General features: G+C 39.8%; 1 protein-coding gene across 2 annotated transcripts in view; it reads right to left on the bottom strand.

The window, feature by feature from the left end:
* LOC110826712 (pseudouridylate synthase RPUSD2) overlaps nucleotides 1-15,298 on the bottom strand; it is a 210,933-nt gene that overhangs the window by 195,403 nt on the left and 232 nt on the right. For both annotated transcript variants that reach the window (XM_087357759.1, XM_087357760.1), the window contains exon 2: nucleotides 13,250-13,694. In XM_087357759.1, the coding sequence (XP_087213885.1) occupies nucleotides 13,250-13,447 (198 nt within the window). In that variant the 5' untranslated portion in view covers nucleotides 13,448-13,694. The remainder of the gene's footprint in view (nucleotides 1-13,249; nucleotides 13,695-15,298) is intronic.

Below are 15,298 nucleotides of genomic sequence, written 5' to 3' on the forward strand. Positions count from 1 at the left end.
TAGAGGCTTTTAAAGTTCTCAAGGTCATTCGAATGTCATTTTTTGAAACCCATATTTCTACCGATCTGTAGGAATTTGGGTGACTATACTCTTGTCGGTTTGAGGTCACCGACAGTTCAGTGTCACGTCAAAGTCATGGCAATATCAGCCCGAGGATTTTTGAAATATAAACCATTGAAGTTTTAAAGGTCATTCGAAAAACAATTTTTCAAACGCATATTTTTACCGATCTGTGGGAATCTCAGTCACCATACTCACGTCAGTTTGAGGCCACGGACAGGTCAGCGTCATGTCAAGGTCACGACAATATCAGTCCCATGGTTTTCGGAATAGAAGCTTTTAAATTTTTCAAGGACATTCGAATGTCATTTTTTGAAACCCATATTTCTGCCGATCTGTGAACTCTCTGCCCTTGACCTCAGGCTTACAGTTCATTAACTTGGGCACTTGACATGTTATTCAGTTAAAAGGCTAAGGGATACGTGCTTTAAGGTCAATGATGCTCTGAAGCAAATCTGAGAACACGGGGCTCGGAATATTTCCACCTGAAATGTTCAAATCCCCTGTGCGGCTGTCAGAATTTTAAGGACTCCGCTCAAAGTAGGTGAGATTTCAGGTCCTCACGGCGACAAGTATGAAAATTACTGTCTTCTCTAATTTTACGCCGTGCAGTCTGGTAGAAATTAAGCCACATGTCAGACATGCGTACCGCCTCCATCATCAGAGTGTACTTCACGCTTTAGCGTGAGCGAAGAACACTTTACGAGCCTCCCATTTAAGCGTGTCGCGGTTTTTCTACGGGGTAAGCACCCTGCACGAAAACGAGACAATTCTGAGCAACAACTGGACCGTAAATGCCATTGTTCGAACACGATCATACAACAGCAAAAAGCCAGGAAAATGTTTTCCGTGCCGGGAAACATACGTTATCCTAAGCGCAACAACACTTAAGTGAGGTGGCATTTACATACAGACCCAGTGGAACTAACCTCAAACCTAGGTAAATTAACCTCATCCAACCGGCCCATTTACTGGTTAATGAAACGTCCAAACATGTAACTTTACACGTTAAATGGTATGGAATGAAAATATTGATTTCGTTCTGACTATACGGCACTTCGGGGACCCATACGTGTTTCCGATTAACAGAAAACAGTCATTACAAAACAGAATCAGTGAAATACAAACATTTGAACGTGATATCCGCGTCTACAGGTGTCATGCTTATAAACATACGCGACCGATAAACCCAAATGACGGAACACGTTCAGTGGTACGCAAACAGTGTTCCGTGGGCCCACGGCATTTCACGAAGAGAAAGGATCTCAAAAGTTTCCGCCGTATTTCAACACGTTACATCTGTCAGAAACGTGAGTCGGTTAATGCCTGATCGGAGAACTACATAAAACACATATACATATTGTCGATGTTGGTAGTATGGGTTTTAATACCATGTAAATCATGTGTTTAAATGGTAAATATGGACTTTTAAAGTTACCACAGACGTCAGAACTTATAATTTCATTGAATAAAAATTTACTTGGATATTATCCAAAGCCTAGTAAATATAAAACGTAAAAACGTAAAACGACGTTTCGGAGATGGGACCTGAAGACGGAGATAGAGTCCCATCTCCGAAACGTCGTTTTACGTTTTTACGTTTTATATTTACTAGACGATGGATAATATCCAAGTAAATTTTTATTCAATTGACTCTTCACCATCGTCAAGAAGTTTTATTTTTGTTATAATTTCATACATTCACTAGGCCCAATGCTGAGTTACTGAAAACTAAAGCAGATGGTAAACACGGTTACCATAGTCCCACAAACGATCAATAACAACAAATGCATAAAATAATAGTATTGAAATCGTAACAAATAAAAAATAAAAATTTTCCTGGTCACCGTACATAACCTCCGGCGTTGAAACATCGTCACATAAAAACCAACGCTAATAATCAACCGCCATCTCCTCGGAAATGGTCCTCCGATCAAAGCAAAGTAACCCAGGCAGCTATTTCTGGCACCTGTCTTCGGAATGACAATTAGAGGGATACAATCGCACTAGAACGAGAAGGCACTGCCAACTGCGTAAGGTACAACCCGGTTTCTTCGATTCGCTCGCTCGATGAGCAAATAGCTTTCTACGGGCCGACTAGACCAGCTCTACGGTGGGTTCATTCGCCAAAAACAAGCGACAGGCAGACAACGGGGAGATAATGACACGTGACAATTTCACGGTCGTGAAGAATCCGATAGCGACGTTTCGGAGGAACATTCTGCCTTCAGCATTGAAGACGCCAGTATCTACCTGCAAGTCTACATAGGAACAAATCCGACAGACAGCGCAGCAGTTAATTTAATTCCGTCCAATGTTAAGATCTAGAATGCGTGAAGCTTCACCTCCGTATAATCTGAACACTTCATGACTTAGTACTTAAGCACAGTGAAAAATAAAATCTACATTTACTTTATAAAAGAAGAAGGAAAATAAAGAAAAGTTAGAAGACTTGATGGAAAGTCATTACTTTGGAAATCTGCACTAACACGCACAGCTGGCATTAAAATGGAGATAAGCTATAGGCCTACATATCTACATATATATATATATATATATTAATTACTTCCACGGTGGTCTAGCGGTCAGAACGCTGGCCTTGTAATCCTGGGGTCTCGGGTTCGATTCCCGGCGGTGCCCGAATTTATAACTTGTGTTGGGCAAGACCGTGGTCTAGGCAACACGGGGGCTTCCTCCGGGGGCTTCCCCGGTTTCTCCGTGGCATCCCAACAATTACTCCATTCACACACAGAAGAAGGCAATGGCAAACCACTTTTGGATCATCTGCCAAGAACGTATATGAACAGGTCCCAGTCCGAGAAAAGGATGGAAGGATCCTGTTCATATGGACCTGTCGTCAGACAGAACACTAAATAATAATATATATATATATATATATATATATAGAGAGAGAGAGAGAGAGAGAGGTCTCGGTTCTCATTGTTGCTACCATGTTTCCAACAATAATTTTCGTAAGTGTTCTTTGCTCCCGCTGAAGCGTGAAGAACAGCTATCAGTTCGTTTTAGTTAGTTAGTTAGTTATGGTATTGTTAGTGTCACCTGCCTTTTCAGCGACTGATGTCGACCACTGAGCCAGACGTAAACTAGTTACTGTCAGCGACTGTAATCTTGAGACTTGCAAGGAATGCAGAAAGTCCGAAGCGTTAAGTCCTTCTTCCTTCACCCCTCAAGTCTCAAGATTACAGTCGCGAACAGTACTAGTATTACAGCCCGGTATAAACTCCTTCCAGGCACGAGACTATACCGCCATTACTAACTGCCCCGCAGTCACGCCTAATTATAAGCGTTAGGCCTACGTGAGATTTCTCTCTGTTCACTGCGATCAGACCTGCGCAGACTCCGACCAGCCTCAGGCAACGTTCAGAACAGCTGGCAGTAACTAAACCGAACAGAGCATTTGAACGTTCACTGCTCTGTTCACAATAGCTCGCCACTGGAGCCAACCCTGAGCCAGTTTAATCCAGTCCACATCCTCACTCTGTACGCATTCATGATCTGTTTCAGTATCGTTAGCTACCTACAGACGATTGAATCTGTAAGGTATTTAAATCTAAAACTTCTTGACGATGGTGAAGAGTCAATTGAATAAAAATTTACTTGGATATTATCCATCGTCTAGTAAATATAAAACGTAAAACGACGTTTCGGAGATGGGACTCTATATCCGTCTTCAGGTTCCTACACAGTTGGGCCCACTAGATAGAGCTAATCCCTATCTCCGGACCTAGTAAATATAAAACGTAAAACGACGTTTCGGAGATGGAACTCTATCTCCGTCTTCAGGTTCAATATAAAACGTAAAACGACATTGTCCGGAGATAGGGATTATCTCTATCTAGTGGGCCCAACTGTGTAGGAACCTGAAGACGGAGATAGAGACCCATCTCCGAAACGTCGTTTTACGTTTTATATTTACTAGACGATGGATAATATCCAAGGAAATTTTTATTCAATTGACTGTAAGCCTTTTCCTGTCAAAATTTAGTATACCTTTCTCATCTCTTCCATGCGTTCTGCATACATCCTCTTCGATTTGATCACCTTACACCAAAAATAATGAGATTGAGATTTATGAAACTCCAAGTCACAAAACCTTGTTCACCTTGTCTCCTCCTCTCTCTTACACCCAAGTAACTTCCTGAATTTCTCTTTTCCAACATCCTCAGTCGAATTTTCTCCCTTAGGTAAGGCAGTAAGTTTAAAAAGCCCACACACAACTGCAGGTTCGATTGGTTTTATACACATAAATCTTTAAATGTTTATACAGGAGACGCGAAACGAAAACAAATTCATAAATGCCTGCCTATTTTCTTTAATTTAAAAAAAAAAATCATATCAGTATAATTTATTCCCTTTATTTTGATTTTAGTTTATTTTCAATCTCGTTGACTGTATGTTTGTTTTATAGCATCATTCCAGTTATTTTTCAGACTCTGTATACAAACGTAGCCCAAAATTAAAGTCTAAAATGCGGAGATAATTCATCCAATAATTTGTGACGGAAAGACGTGAAACTATCATCAAATTCATCTTTCTGGTAAGAAACGAGAGAGGCTCGTACCGCCAACCTGGTTTTAATCGGATTACAATTCTGAAGCAGAAAATCAATTAGGGATGGCACAAGTAATCCGAACTGAGGGGTGACCAATGCATTTACAGAGAAATGGTAGGAAAAACTTCCTTCAACATTAAAAGTAAGTATATATTATTTAAATCTTGTCCGTCTAATCACAATAAATTCTTATTAAACATTAAAATATTACAATAATTAACATTCAAAATATTTAAAATATTAAATGATGTTCTTTATCGAAATATTCGATTTACATTAGACCATCGAATATTTCGATAAAGAACATCATTTAATATTTTAAATATTTCAAATGTTAATTATTGTAATATTTTAATATTTAATAAGAATTTATTGTGATTAGACGGACAAGATTTAAATAATATATATTTATTATATCACAATATGACGCAACTTTACCATCTCATTAAAAGTAAGGTTCATTTCCCAGTTTCTTACGGAAAAAAAAGTAACCCCATAGTCCAGTTTTAAGTACGCGTTAGAATTTTCCGAACAATATCCTTTCGATTTTGCATTAATAATTTCTATTGTGTTTTATTTACTGCAAATAAAAATATACTATCGAAACATTTACTGTTTAATTAATTCTCGTGAAAGCTTCAGATCATACAAATTTACTGTTTAAAAGCTAATTAATTCTACGAAACGAACACTGCACTGTCTTTCATAGCTTCATGTAACATAGTCCCACAGAATTTCGGCCAATCACGAAATTCCCCCACCTTTAATGGAACCCGAAGTCTTATTAGTGTTAATAAGAGCCCGACACTAGACTCTCTCTCGAGTTAACTGAATCCAGTTCATATTCGAACATATCTAAACATTTTAATATTATCCTTCCATCTCAGTCAAGCCTACTAAATGGTATCCTACCCTTTCAGGTATACTTACTCTATTGTTACTGACTTTACACTGCACCAAAATCATTGTTTATATTTATTTCATATTGAAAAATACTAAAAATTAAAGTTGCATGCCTTAATTAGAGCCATTTTTTATATCTTAGCGGCACTTGGTTTGAGCTTCACGTAAAATGCGCGCATAATAAGAAACAAATTCGACTGCTGCAAAGACAGGCAAGATTAGTTTAAAAATAGTTTACAGATGGCAGCACTTTCCATTTCAAACACCAAATAAATCCAGATAACAGAGGTCAATGTTCATAAGTGAAATCATCTCGTGCGCTGCAGAACACAAACTTTAACGAATACAGTTAAAATAGGAAAACCCACATTTAAAAGTTTAATGCAGTAACTGGATCAAGATACAGAACGCACTTGCCGTCGGCCATGTTCCACGTGACATGAACGCAGTTCGGGCATATGACGGCTGGAAAAGACATTAAAACGCAACTGAATTTCCCAGAAATCTCATGACAGAATGCAACTGGCGACAAAGACACGTAATTATACTTTTTTTCTAGAACTTCCCTCAAGTTACCACAGCACCGTTTTAAAATAACTGCAAACCTCAGCCAAACTTCAGAATGAACAGATATTCCAGAGACGTAGAGGAGTACGAGGTGCGATCGGAAAGTTTCCAGACTGTGTCAATAGAGGGCGAACCGGATGTAGTACGAGCTTCTACCGCTAGGGGGTGCGGCCTACATTCATAGTGAATGAGTGTGCCAGCCGGCATCATCGAATTAGCATTTGTTTCTTAGTTACCTCTGTCGATGATGACGAGCGTTCTGGACGACCATCTTCGAGCACAACGCCCGAAAATGTTACGAAGATTCGGCAGGCCATTCACGAAGATCGACGTCGTACCATCAACGACTTGTGCGACATTGTTGGGATAGGCTATGGGACCTGTCAGCTGATTCTAAAGGAAGAACTCCACATGCGACGCATCATGACAACGCGCCAGCGCACACCGCCCTCAAAGTTCGGCAGTTTTTGGCCTCAAACACCATGGCCGTCATCCCGCACCCTCCGTGTGACTTCTTCCTCTTCCCAAAGATGAAAATTCAGCTAAAGGGAAGGAGATTTGAGACGATAGAAGAGATTCAGGCAGAATCGCAGATGGTGCTTGACAGGCTGACAAAGAAAGATTTCCAGGGATGCTTCCAGGCTTGGCAGCGGCGCTGGGATCGTTGTGTTCACTCCCAGGGGAACTACTTCGAGGGTGATGGATGAATTTAATACCTGAGATAAGTGTACGGGTTTTTATAGGCGCAGTCTGTAAACTTTCCGATCGCACCTCGTAATTACGCTCAGTAAACACCTGTTCGAGGTCCATTACCTGTAATTTGTTAGATCGATTCACACATTCGCTATGCGCAGTTTGGTCACGTACTCAAGTGTTTAACCAAGATTCAGCCACAGATTTGCGCAGAAGCTGGAAAATACGTCACGTGAATTAAGTACTAAGAAGTGACAAAGAGTTCACTTTCCTTGTGATTAGATGCACTATAAGACGTTTCGAATACAGACGTTATCTAATCACAGTCTGTAAGAAAAAAGTTAGACTACTTTTGCATAAATTCATAGTCAAATGATACAGAGACCTGCCCGCAGCTTATTTACCCACGTCGACACCGGGACTAGGAGATAAAGTATCTCATGTCCTAACTACGCAAAGAGGAAGACAGATTGTGTTATTAATAAAAGGATGTATTGTGTGTCAAGTGACGGAGGAAAATCGTGTCTTCCTCAGTTTTCATCGTAGATGGAAAACACGATTTCAAGGTCAGAGAAAACATTAACGGCGTCTTAACTTTCCTTCATCCTCCGTTAACTAAACTAATGACACCACACAAATTGGCATCTCTGCGCGAAATACATAATGTATAATCATAATTTCAGAAATTTCAAATCCGCAAAATTTCGAACTTCCATGGGAACATGAAACAAATGAGCGCGTATCAATTTTACGTTTTCACGTTGCTTTCTAACGCCAAGTACAATCCGTGGACTGATACCCCGCGGATAACCAGACGTCGTTAAACACTCTTCATTAACACGTCACTATCAAAGTCATTACAGAATCAGACTGACAAACATATTTCCGAAAATGGACCTTCAGTCTACGCCAATCCATAAAGACGAGGGAGTGTTTATTTTCGTGACGCCCTGTTTGTTTTCAGAAATATTTTATTAATGTCAACCGAATTGTATAATACAGTCCACTAAATGGCCGTACTGCAGTGATGTCTATATGCAGGGCTGAAAAATCACCACCAATAAAACTATTCCACCCAAAAAAACAACACAAAACAAAAAATGTAAATACGGACATTTAACAAGCAATGTTGAACCATGAACACCGCATGCAGTAAGAGAGAATCCGATTACGCCACCAGCCACACGAAAACCAGCAATAATTCATATTCATACGCATTACCGTCTGATTACCTATAACCACACGCCTACTGACAAACACAGTTTAAACTGAACACTCCCTTCTGTAACACACATTTTGGCAACACTTCCGTTTGACAGTAGGTTACTCCCATTTATTACTGACAACTGACATTAGCTCCAAACAGCAGGTTACGTTAGCCCTGGAATCGCGGAAACAATAAAAATAAGACATTTCGTATTGAAACAGATTTCAGAAAACGGATGTGCACGTGTGGACTAAACTGGCTCAGAACATCGTCCAGTAGAAGCCCGTTCCATGCCAGTTCGCAACTAAATAAGAAAAATCGCGCAAATTATCTTTGTTACATGCACATTTCTGCGACATCAACACAAATGACCGATCTTAACCTAATTTCGTGGATTAAGTTCACAGTCTCTCTCTGTGCCACAATACCATTACACTTATAACCGAATAAATTACACTACTGTAGTGCCAAGACAAGATAGTTGGGGCATGTAGCACGCACGAATCTGGGTTCAGTAAGTTAAAAGGCGTGAACGGTAAGATAATATTAAAACGGACCTCACAAATATAGGTAGCAATTACAACACACGGTTTGCACTCCTACGCCGGATTTTTATAAGCAGGGTAATGAGTCATCTAAATGCTGGGGATAGACGTGTCTGCCTCTCCTGGTACAAATATCGTAGGAAAACAGACCTGCGAGGTTCAACAGACTTCGCGAGTCTCCTGTCCGCACCCAACACTGCAAGTGAGATACTCATCACCCTGATGATATAAGCAGTAAGCACCTCTGAAACGTCGATAAACTTCAACAGCCCAGACGACAACCATCTTTATATAAAGTTAAAGTCATCGGGTGTTGATATTGCTTTCCGCGGTCTCCCGAATGACGTTTACAGTTGTAAATGTCTGCTTCTTATGTCGCGATATCAAATGACATTACGCGAGATGAAGGTGGCACCACCATACAGTTGCGGTGTTTCGCCGACATCGCTCGTTCCCGTGAAAAATGTACGGGCCTAACGCATGAAACAGTAAAATCAGGCATCAAAAATGAGATCATACGTGTTTATTAGAAGGAACGAGCCGTAACTTTTAATTCTGTTAAGATGCTGTAAAGCCAAATTTAATGACGCACGTGAAAACTAAGCCCACCGAAAACCACGATTTAAAATAGCCTGCATATGTCGTGTGTTTTGTGTGCAATCTGTAGCATGATGTGGAACGACAAATTGTGTTAAGGTTTGCCGTAAAACCTGTACGATGCATCGCGTAGAGACACATTCTCCTCCATAAAACTTTGTGACACTGCACATTTCAGTTCCCTGCCAAAAAGTACTACCACGCGAACCACCTTATTGGTTTTCCCAGTCTTCGTCTACGAAAATGCACTTTGGCCCAGATCATACTACGCTTTACGACGCACAGAAAGGCCTTTGTGTACTGGGATCGCTGTTTTATGTACGTAACAGTACATGCAAACGATCTGCGGAGTTTTCTGTATGCTTATTTTTTCCTTCTGGAATGATGGTACACCTGACGAGAAAGAATTACGCGGGTGTACGCGTGTAATCCGTCATAAACGCAAAAAAAAATTCCATAAGTATCACCTTTGTGCTTTATTGAACATAAACCATACCGAAATCCCTCAAATAAAAACTGTATAACTCATATATATATTAATAACAAGTAGGAAACAGATTATATTCGCCCGAATGCAGGTACAAAGACCAGACCTCCAATACCAAATGTCATCAAACTCCGTTCAGAATGAGATCTGAGCTGTTCGCGGCGGTAAAAATGTAGACCGCGGTCTTCCCTGGGCTTGCGACATCGCGTCTACTTGCAGGTGGTCGCCATCGAACGTAACGCCTTCAAATTGGACGCAGTTTTTCTCCAGAACGTGGTACAAAAAGCTTTCACCGACGAATCTGACGGTAAAATCAGTGCATTTTGAAGGAATCGGTGCTACCCGGAATGATATTATATTACTTCCAACAATAATGTCTAGATTTAATTGTTTGTGTGACATTCAATAGCGAATAATAGGTGTAGAAAACTCAGCTACTAGCCAATAAATAAAACAGCCGATACACTAAATAAAGACGTTCTAATTCCTGCGGATTCCAGTCGACTGCCCCTGTCGCAGTCTGTTTCGGCTATACGCTAAGCACATATGTCGGAGAAGTTGCCGCATGAACACGGCGAAACACTATTTTGTGAGCATTCACGTTCTCAAAACGAAAGGTATGAAGATACTGTCTTCCGCAACGTCGCGCCGGTGTAGTCTGGTAGATATTAGCCGACGTTTCAGAGATTACTGCAGGCAGTATTTACCTCGAGGCCGTAAGAACCTTATGTTCATTAAAAAATATTCATTGTGCTGAATATTTAATTCAACATAAGGAAACATAATTCAACCTCTGGGCAGTGTGACAATTTGTATTGCCTTTACAACAGGTTTCTTTGTGTAATAAGATAATACGAAGACCAATTAGCTGTGACAAATAACAAAGGACGAATCCGTATATTAAGTGTACTCCGTTTAGCTTTTATGCAAATCTTAAGACAGACGAACGCTGTTCCAGGTGACTAGTTGCATGAGACGACGTGTGATTTGTCCTCCTGAGTCCCTGGAAGTGGCTACCACCTAGATAATGCACTGAAGTGGCGTATAAATCAGAGTCCAAACCGAATTATCGCAACCCCTTGAGGTCCACAGAAATCTCCGAGAAACGACGTTACGTCTTCCAAACAAGATACACGAGGGAGGCGAGAAAAGTACGAACAGGGTCACTTCGACACAATTTCTTTCTGTTTGGACAGGAAACACTGCAAGAACAGGCTAGTGTTTAACACGAAGGCAAAGAAGTACCAAACGGAGAAAATTACATATTTAGAAGCTTCGCGGTTTCGGCTCTTCACCTAATATTTACAGACGAGTTACATTTAGGCGGATAAGACAGGAGACAACTGCAGAAACCACGCAAAAAAAATTAAAAATACGTGTAATTTAGTCAAAAACCCACAAGGTAAGAGACAAGCTGGTAGACCTAGAAGCAGACGGAAAGATAACATGCAAACATATATCAGATGATAAATTAGGTATTAGAATGTATACCGGATTAAACTGGCGCTGGATGACATCCAGAAACGGGCTTTTGCAAACACGCTAATAAAAAGTAAATTTCATATACAATAGTTGGCCCCCCTGAATTCAGAGCTTATATATACATATACTCCACGCATTCAAAAATTTACAGTAACGCCCACGCTTCGTTGAAGTTCACAGGCACAGATGACGCAACCACGGCTCGCCGTAGACCAGCAACGGCCACCAGACCAGTGCACAATACAATACACCAACTCCTGTGACGTGTTACTTAATCAGGTTCACGGTCTGATCCCCAGATGAAAAGACCCCGGTATCTGTTGGATAGGCGGTACGGGGGGTCCTATTGCTCGATATGTTTTTTTCTAAACCACTATCAGCGATCAGGATTTGCTGAGACGGAGACAAGAGTTTGCTCTAAAAGGCTGATAATCACCTACAAAACTACACAGTATCAGAACTCAGAAGACATTTCAAATTTTCATTCTAGTGTAAACCTCAGATTGAATTAATCCACATTTTTAATCCGTAACTTCCAATCGTCAAAAATCTTCTAGAATTCAAATTTAATATAAATTTGAATAGCCTCTAAAAGTTCCTAAACTGTTCAAGGTCATGTGACACTTCATATCAAAGCTAAGTTTGCTTTAAGTAATGCTATAACTAACAAAAAACTACAGTCACATTTGAGGTTTTCACAGCAGTGAGTATGAAGATTTCTGTCTTCTTGGTTGATATTCATCGCCTTGATGACGGAGGCAGTATGACCTCTGAAACGTTGGTTAACATCGACCAGACTACACAGCGCAACAACCCAGAAGACAGAAATCTTCATACTCTGATGACGGAGGCAGTATGACCTCTGAAACGTTTGTAAACATCGACCAGACTACACGGCGCAACAACCCAGAAGATGGAAATCTTCATACTCATCGCCCTGATGATGGAGGCAGTATGACCTCTGAAACGTTGGTAAACATCGACCAGACTACACAGCGCAACAACCCAGAAGACAGAAATCTTCATACTCTGATGACGGAGGCAGTATGACCTCTGAAACGTTTGTAAACATCGACCAGACTACACGGCGCAACAACCCAGAAGATGGAAATCTTCATACTCATCGCCCTGATGATGGAGGTAGTATGACCTCTGAAACGTTGGTAAACATCGACCAGACTACACAGCGCAACAACCCAGAAGACAGAAATCTTCATACTCTGACGACGGAGGCAGTATGACCTCTGAAACGTTGGTAAACATCGACCAGACTACACAGCGCAACAACCCAGAAGACAGAAATCTTCAAAAAACTAGATTATTCAATTATACAAATTTAGAAAATGTTCCACATTTTTAAATGTCAATAACCCAAAACATTCGCACAAAGACAAAATCTGGAAATTCTGTTTATACAAATATACCAAATTTCAATAAAATCCATTAGATTAAAATTTTATGCACTGGTTGTTTTGGTATAAAATTATTTCTTATGACACCAGTACAGAAGATTCCTGACAACATTACTTACTTTCACAAGCCCCGATAAACAAATTTATTTTTAAATGTTCGATGCAAACGCTTACAATCACTCTTAGACTTTAATACGATACAACGGCATTAATTTTTAAACTGTAAATAAATACATTCAGATATGCCGGTAATAATCAAATTTGTATATTCATATTTTTACTGTACAGTCACAAGATATGGGTACCATTCATCAGAAAATCCACTACCTTTTACCAGTCCATGAATAACGGACAGCCACGAACTACAGTCCTACAACGCGCCATCAATACGGTGTATCGCAATTCAATACACTCACCGGCACTTAACCTCTACCACATGGGAACACGAAATTTAAACTCTGGACTATGAAGCTGCCAGCTGGACTTTAACCCCGGCCGCAGCACATGCTAGGTCGAAACATGGCCAGCTGAACTGTGGTGAGCCATGACGTAACATCAATAATGGTTAATTACCTGGAAAAATCATTGAATTGACCTAAGGGAGCAATATAACAATCTGAAGATTCCCGTCTTCCGACTCACCGCCGTGAAAATCTCCAATCCTAGAATATAACAATTTACTACATCCAAACGTAACGCTATGTTAAAAGTGGTAACACTTACCACTTGTGTGTCCACCTGGTACGCCGCAACTGTGTCTTCAGTATCCGAGTACGAACACTTCAACACAACAATAGAATCATCGTCTCTCTTCTCGTCACACTGAGTACCAACACTAACACAAAAGGCACTATCACTTTCCTCATTAAACTTTAATTCCACTGCTGCTTCAAACCGCAGTTCAATTTTTACATCTGCCATAGCCGTTCCCTCTATTTCGAATAAACAAATGAACTAGACATGTATATCTGTAAACACATTGTAATGGCCAAAAAAACAAATCAGTTTTATTACAAGAGCTAAAATCTTGACAGCCAATAATGGACCGGATGTATTTCGGACTTTTAGAAACATCTGGGTACATAAAATCTATAGTCTTCCCTTTTTTCAGATAGAATGACTTCTGCCACTGTTGGCGAATAAGCAGATTCTTGGTGACAGAATAATCCTGCAATAAACAGATAAATATGTTAGTCTATGACGTATTTAAGTCAGCACGAAAATATAAAATGTTCATGTAAATATAAATATTTACATGAACATCTGTAACAACTTAGTAAAACTATCCTGCTATGCGCCATAGGAGCACTCGGGGGGGCACGGCAGAGCTCCTACTCATTCTCAACTTTGGCACTAGATGGGGCAGACTGCTCAGTGTCATGCCCTAGCTGCACTTCACCCCCGGAAAAGGAACCAGTACCCATTGGACAGGATGTTGGATGGGCCTCAAAGCCAGACTGATCCAGAGACTAGATAAAAATCCTCTGCCCCTGTTGGGGATCGAACCCCAATCGTCCAGCCCGTAACGACGTGTCTTTATATACGTACTCATACCGTCTCTGTACTAAGTGTTTGTATTCATATTATGATATGTTCCACATCTTTGATTTGTACCATGAAGGATCTATATGGACTGTACATAAATCATATTATATTCTATTTAATAATTTGTTTTAGTTGCTACTGCCATATTCAGAACCACTTCTGGAAAGGTACATAAATAAGAAATTGCTCTTAAAATAACTGAACCAAATATATAAGCAATAGGTATAAAATGAAGAATATTGCATAACAATTAACTTCTAGATAAATTTTCAGAGTAAAATCCTCCCCTTTTCTTTTATACAAATGTTAAACTGACAAAAAAAGGCATACTCTATTTATCAGAAAATAAATTACAATAAAATCAGAAAACAAAGAATAGTGTTACTGTAAGTATTGGAAACATCCACCACATTCAGCGATGCATGCATTCCTTTTTTTTTCCTTCATGTCTGTTGAAACCCACTGTAATGTCCCTGTGTCACATAAGTGGTTCACTAGACAAGATGCTGTCAATTTGTGTGATACAGGAGAACTGGGAAATGTATCCGTAAACTCATTCTGGCAAGTTACATAAATATGAAATGCCAGGCAGTGTTTGACAATAAACATGTGTTGCACTTATGACAAAGATATGCACTTCAACTGCTGAAAGACAACTGACAGTCTGGAATCAGCAGTATACAACATATCATGACTTCAGTGGGATCTTGTATAGTCGCAGTGATACTGAGTGTTCATTTATCCAATCAAACTGTACTGAACTGCAACCATCAACATATATTATAATATGAATTGCATGGTGACCTTTCTATCACCTTGTACTATTCTTTTAAAATGGGCACTGCTTTAGGTAAGAATAAGGGGTCCAATTCTAACAATTTTCCCACACACACACAGCTCTGCAATAGGCCTACATATTGCCTGATTTTTGGCAGCTTAATCCTTGTTCCTCAGTTGAATGAACTGGATGATGATATTAATTCGCTTCCTTTAAATACTCCATATAAAACAATTGTGTTTGGCGAACAATATATAACAGCCATTCTACAGGTACTGTAATTGGCAAAACTTTGTCTTCTAGAAAGTTATAAAATACTACAAAGCCTCAACATAAAACTCGACTTTCGGCAATTGTTACTGACATTTGTGAAAAAATGTCAAGAGAAACTTTATGTAACTTCATAAAGTACCTGATTATTTCATGCAATTTGTCACCATTAAGGTTAG

The sequence above is a fragment of the Zootermopsis nevadensis genome, unplaced genomic scaffold, assembly GCF_977971745.1.
Source record: "Zootermopsis nevadensis isolate Lab colony 2312 unplaced genomic scaffold, Znev_1.0 Znev_ptg000028l, whole genome shotgun sequence".
In the NCBI taxonomy this organism is placed as follows: domain Eukaryota; kingdom Metazoa; phylum Arthropoda; class Insecta; order Blattodea; family Termopsidae; genus Zootermopsis; species Zootermopsis nevadensis.